General features: G+C 34.8%; 1 protein-coding gene across 7 annotated transcripts in view; it reads left to right on the top strand.

Annotated features, from left to right (window-relative positions):
• The window catches only part of LOC128236487 (semaphorin-5B-like), a 29,797-nt gene extending 24,956 nt beyond the window's left edge, over positions 1 to 4,841 (top strand). For all 7 annotated transcript variants that reach the window (XM_052951364.1, XM_052951366.1, XM_052951365.1 and 4 more), the window contains 2 exons: positions 25 to 109; positions 867 to 4,841. In XM_052951364.1, the coding sequence (XP_052807324.1) occupies positions 25 to 109; positions 867 to 1,581 (800 nt within the window). In that variant the 3' untranslated portion in view covers positions 1,582 to 4,841. The remainder of the gene's footprint in view (positions 1 to 24; positions 110 to 866) is intronic.
• The last annotated feature ends 1,159 nt before the right edge of the window (positions 4,842 to 6,000 follow it).

The raw sequence follows: 6,000 nt of genomic DNA on the forward strand, positions 1-6,000 counted from the left end.
CTGAATATCAATTATCTATTTCAGCCAATATAGCGGCCATTGTTGGAGGAATCATTGGCACTCTGGTTGCCCTCCTCCTTATCATATTGCTGATTATATGTCTTGTCAGGTAAGTCTTAGAACGTCCTTTAGTATACGTTCATATGTTTTTCAGTGGTTTGGAGATATTTAAAACATTTGATTTACTTATATGCCTAAAATGTATACAATGTCAGAATCCTTCATTCATTTATTGTTCCAAATTGTATGCGATCGAATACGTGTCCAAACCCTGTGCGGGCTGACACTTAAGCGGGTTGTAATTTCAAAACAGTGAATAATGCTAAATCGACACTTTCACTAATTGAAACCCTGATAAATCTCTATCAAGCATAAACATATTTATGCTAAATTAATTCTCCGTTTTGTAATGAGTAGATCTATTTGATCCAAGACAGGAGCATGCTTTCTTGGATGATGATGATGATGTTGTTGTTGTTGTTGTTGTTGTTGTTGTTGTTGTTGTTGTTGATGATGATGATGATGATGATGATGATGATGATGATGATGATGATGATGATGATGATGATGATGATGATGATGATCATGATGATCATGATGATGGTGATGATGCGCTAGTAGTAAAGTCCGTGTCTTTGTCCTCAGGTCTGACATACATTCAATGTTTAAGATATCTCGACACATTTTTTCAAAGTGCGTTGTTTGAGCTCATTCTGATATATTTACATATATGTTTAGTCTACTCATAGTGTTGTTAACCCAAACACTCTAGTGGAATTTCCCCATATAGAGGTTGATAAAATGTCTGTTAAATATCACACATGGTTTGAGTAAATGTTGTGCATATTACATGTTTCTTTATCTAGGCGTCGCAGGCGTGAGAAAAAGCCCGAAAAACGTCCAGGACCTCGTTCTATTCGGTACGATTCTCAGGGTGGTGATGTCACTGTGACGGAGAACGAGCTTTACCAGTATGACGGGGAAACCCCAGCGCACGCGACGAATGCGCTTTTTATAGGTGGAATTCCAGATACGCCCTCAAGTCCCGGATATATACCACACTTTTCAACAGACAATGGGAGTCAGTATGCTGTTATTATGGACAGCACAAGAGCAAAAGACAGACCAAATGAAAGACCAAGCTTAGAGACATTTTCAGCCTCAAAGAAATCCACAGATTCTGAAACGTCATTGAAAACACCGGAAACTATCCCACCGTTTGAAAATGGGGATGTGAGGCCTTTTGTTGAGCCTAATCACTATGTTGATAGCAACCCCGACCTTGGTGTAGACAACCCGGGGTATTTCAATGCGACTGGTGGGGAGGGGAGCAGCCCAACATCAAAATCACCGTATGACTACATTGACCATGACAAACTTAAGAAAGATGATGCAGAATTTGAGAATGCCTTTGACGATGCTTCGAGTAATGAGTTTAATGGATATCCAGAGAGTCAGGCAGATGAAAGCCACTACAAACGCTTTATAAGCAGCGATGGTTCCGAGGTTGCTAATGACGGATATTTGACGTCACCAAAACGTGACAATACGTTCGAATTTTCGTCGCCGAATGATTCGTAATACGGTTAAAACTGAGAAAAATCAAAACTTGTTCAATTACTTTGTTAAATATTGCAATATGTATTCACACATACATGATATGAGCTGCATCGCGCAATTTTGAGCATTCGGACATACATTGCATTTTTTTTCGGTTCATTAAAGCTGCACTCTCAAAGATTGAACGTTTTGACAACTTTTTTATTTTTTGTCTTAGAACGAAACAATTTTTGCGAAAATCCATGGAAACCAGTTATATAAGACTGTTGACAAAAAAATTGATCGCAGATTTTTATATCTAAGTTAAAAATTGATATTTTATCAATTTTTCTTAAACCGTTAGTAACCGTTTAAGCCATACATCATTAATTTCCGAACGGAAATATGAAAATCTACGATCTAATTTTTTGTCAGCGATCTTATATCATTGGTTTGCAGATATTTTCGCAAATATTTGCTCTTTCCAAGACAAAAAATAAAAAAAAGTTGTAAAAATAGTATATCTGTGAGAGTGCAGCTTTGAGTGGTTTAATTAAATGACATTTTATGAAACAATACTGAAAATTCCATGATGATATCCCTTAAATTGCGTAAAAATACGTGTTTACAAGTAATACCTTTATTGGGCATTTGTATTCTAAGTTTTACGTCACCCTCATGACTTCATGACAAAATTACTTCATTGAAAATACAGGCAAAGTATGTCTTGGTAACAACACGTGGTCGACTGGCCGAGATAACACTGAGATAAAACCCTCCTTCTGGGGAAAACTCAGAAACCTCTGCCCGTTTGTCATCCAGATTTACAGGATTTGTCTCGTACCACTAGATGTCGGGCCTCATCACCCACAAGCTCCATAACAGAGATGTATAGAAAACATATCATTTTTTAAACTATCTGTGCATGCGCGCAGGTAGTCTTAGGACCGCAAACTCCAAAGAACTACTTCTTTTCATGTCAATGTAACCCATTTTTTGCCTCAATGCGCTCTATGTTTAGCAGAACGACGTCGAAACCATAAAAAGATTAGTTGTATTGCTGTCCGAGTATGAGTTCATGCTTGTTCGGCTATTTCCACGCTGTATTTCTGTATCCCGGCGTGATATTTTTAGCAGCATATAACTATTTTAGATCGCTATATTTACCAGATTAATGTGGGTCAAAATAATGGAGGCTCTGGTAGGAAGATAACATAATGAAATTCACTCTGAGTTTAGCCCGAGATGTTCCAGAAATAATTACCGACCGCATGTGTCCAATCGCCTGCAAAGTGTGTTATCATAACCTGACGTGACCTTGAAGCAGGCTTATTTGTAATAGTGTCTATTTGATATTACTTTTATGAGATGAGAAACAAAAATGATTGACTGAATGTCAAAATAGTTGTATCTCAGGTTTCGCGTTGCTAACGCTTCAAATACTATGATTTGCCTGCTACACAATAACAAAATACTATTCACCCTATGGTTTTTAGGGGTTTATATTTCTAATAAGCTGTTTTCATTTTTTTGCATAAAAGCTTTGTTCCGGTGTATTCTTGGCATAGTTTTAGACATTAGGCTTTCAATTTATATTAGCACACATGCCGGCCCTGATACGACAGTGAGTTATGCACACGATCGGTGAAGCAAAGTAGTTCGGATTAAACATGTAAAACATCCAAGGAGTGCGAAGTATTCATAACAGCACTAGTACTATTTCTACACAGATACTTACGTAAAACATAAATATCATTTATTTATCAATAAAATTTGAAAAGGCACAATCATATTCTCATTCTTAGAACAGACAATTTCCGATAATCTAAAAATAATTTCAACTACATTAATTGACCGATATTCTAAAAATAGTTTCTACATACATTAACTAACCACATGTTTGTCCTCACCACGTGAAAACGACCATCTGATAAGCTCTGCATATTGCGAGGAATCATTGCTATTGTTGTTGGTAAAATCAAAAATCATCATTTTCCTTAAACAATTAAAAAGTGTATGTTCATTAAACTTGCCTAACGTATGATATCTAATCAAAGCAACGAAAAACCTTTATGAGCGATTGAAAGGGACATGCATTATCACTTAAAATACATGGGGATGAGGGAAACGTTGAATGAAATGATAAGCTTCATTTTGAATGGAATAACTGCTAAAGTTGTTTGAAAAACAAAATGATTTTCCTTACACAAAACCTGTATGTTTATAAAAGGAAATGATATATATGATGTATTATACTTTCCTATCGTATGGTATCTAATCAAAGCAACCCTTAAAAACCCTTAGAAATGATTGGAATGGGCATGCATTGTAACATTAAATACATGGGGTACGGGGGAATACGACGATTGAAGTGACTTTTACATAAACAAAATGACACAACACGCCATAAAATATATATAGATGTGTTTGTTTCATCGCCCAATGTTGGCACAAGCGCTCTTGAGCCTCTTGACCTTTCACTTTTATCTATGTGCCCTTCACCCATTCCCATTGTTGAAATAAAATTTGCAACTCTCATATATTTGCCCGCAGATAGTCTTTCAGCGCATTCGCGCTTTGATTATTATTCATGTTTACTTTATCAAGTTATACAAATGCATATAACATGGTTATGTTCTTTGAATACAAATGAAAAACAGATTTATCATTCATATGATGAAATTGCATAGTAACAGAAAACTTTCACAATAAACATTTTCTTGTAAAATTTAACAATCATTGAATCGATGTAAACGGATCGGTTCCCCAACGCTGAATGCCTTTACATTCATATTCGCACGAATTCCTCGTGTTTATCAACCGCCACCTGGAGATTACTTCATTATAAACAAGGAAAAATAATTTCCTTCTAATTCGTTTTAATCAAACGTAGGAAATTATATTTCCCTGAATACCATTCTATAACCTCCTATAGAAAACAACAAAATCAATATTTTCAATGGTATTATTTTGGAGGTCTCCGTGAAGGACTTGGGAAACCGATGAAGTTTAAAGAACGGGTAAGGTGATATTAATAACCAAATATTCTTAATATGGTGATCTTTTTTAATATACTCATAATTGACATGGAATTTTAATCTTCCGTTTACAAACTAAATGTCGATTTCAAATAATAAAGAAACCTTTACACGTATCTATGTTCACTAGATTCACTTAACTAACACCATATTTTTGACATTCTGTCCTTAACTGCATTGTTGAAAACACTTGTTTCTCCAGCAGATCTTAATCAATGTTCACTGCTTTTAATATCGTCATTATCAGGTGCAAGTGTTCGAATAATTTTATCGCATATATCCGTATAAGATATCAATAAACAGCATATCATGTATAGTCAGTACACATTTCGGATACAATCATTCTTCATTTCAAATCAAGTGAATCCTTTTTCAAAAGTTGAACTTGACACAAGCTGGAATGAGTACTAGCTATAATAATCATCGAACTGTCTCACCAGTAACGTATTGAAACTGGACGTTTTGGAAATAACAGAATTGGTCATCATGAACGTTATTGTTCGATATGTAATAATGGTGACATTGAAGATGAGTTTCATTTTGTTTGTGTTTGTGATGTTTATGATGACTTACGTAGAATGTATTTGAGAAGAAAATATATCGTTAGGCCTAGTGTGATGAAATTTATTGATCTTATGCAAGATACAAACTATTCCGAACAACTTAAAGGGGCTGTACTCCGTATGATAAAATAGCGAAACAAAATGAAGAAAATTATCGAAAACTGGCAAAACTATGCATCGATGTGTACTATGCATTGAAACTTACTAACTGAAGTACCACAAAGTTTACAATTTATTTAAGTTCAGCAGCTATTTCGTATTTTTCCATTTTAAAAGATTACTGGGTATGTCTACCAAGTAGAATTCATTCCTTTCATTCCTTTTACGTGATTGGCTAGTCGGTGTTATCACCTGATATTATCGAGGTAGGTTTATAGCTTAATTATGTCACCTAATTAGAGTAAGTATTCGTAGCTCAGTCGATACGATGCTGCACTGGAATTTTGGCGACACGGGTTCGAACCCGGTCTCCGACACATTTATTTTTACATTTCGGTACTTGTTTTGACCATTATGATATCAAAGCGTAAGACATTCTATTTGATAATTGTCCTGAGATTCGTTTTGGTGCCAATCTGGTGTACAGTCCCTTTAATTTGTGCAAATTTGTTTCGAAAGCATTTGAACGTCGTCATAACATTGTAAATATTGTTTCATGATCTTAATTAAGGTTTACATTTAAGCTTTTTTGCATACCATAATATATTTTATTAAAAATCTAGCTTTCATCATGAAAGTTATTAAATAAATACTTAGTTATTAGTTGTTAGTCCATCCTCACTGTGTAAGTGAAATGTTAGTGTAATGCAAATATTTCTTGTGTTAATGTTTTATGTTAAAATATTGATTTTAAGTTATTT

The sequence above is a fragment of the Mya arenaria genome, chromosome 6 (assembly GCF_026914265.1).
Source record: "Mya arenaria isolate MELC-2E11 chromosome 6, ASM2691426v1".
Classification (NCBI taxonomy): domain Eukaryota; kingdom Metazoa; phylum Mollusca; class Bivalvia; order Myida; family Myidae; genus Mya; species Mya arenaria.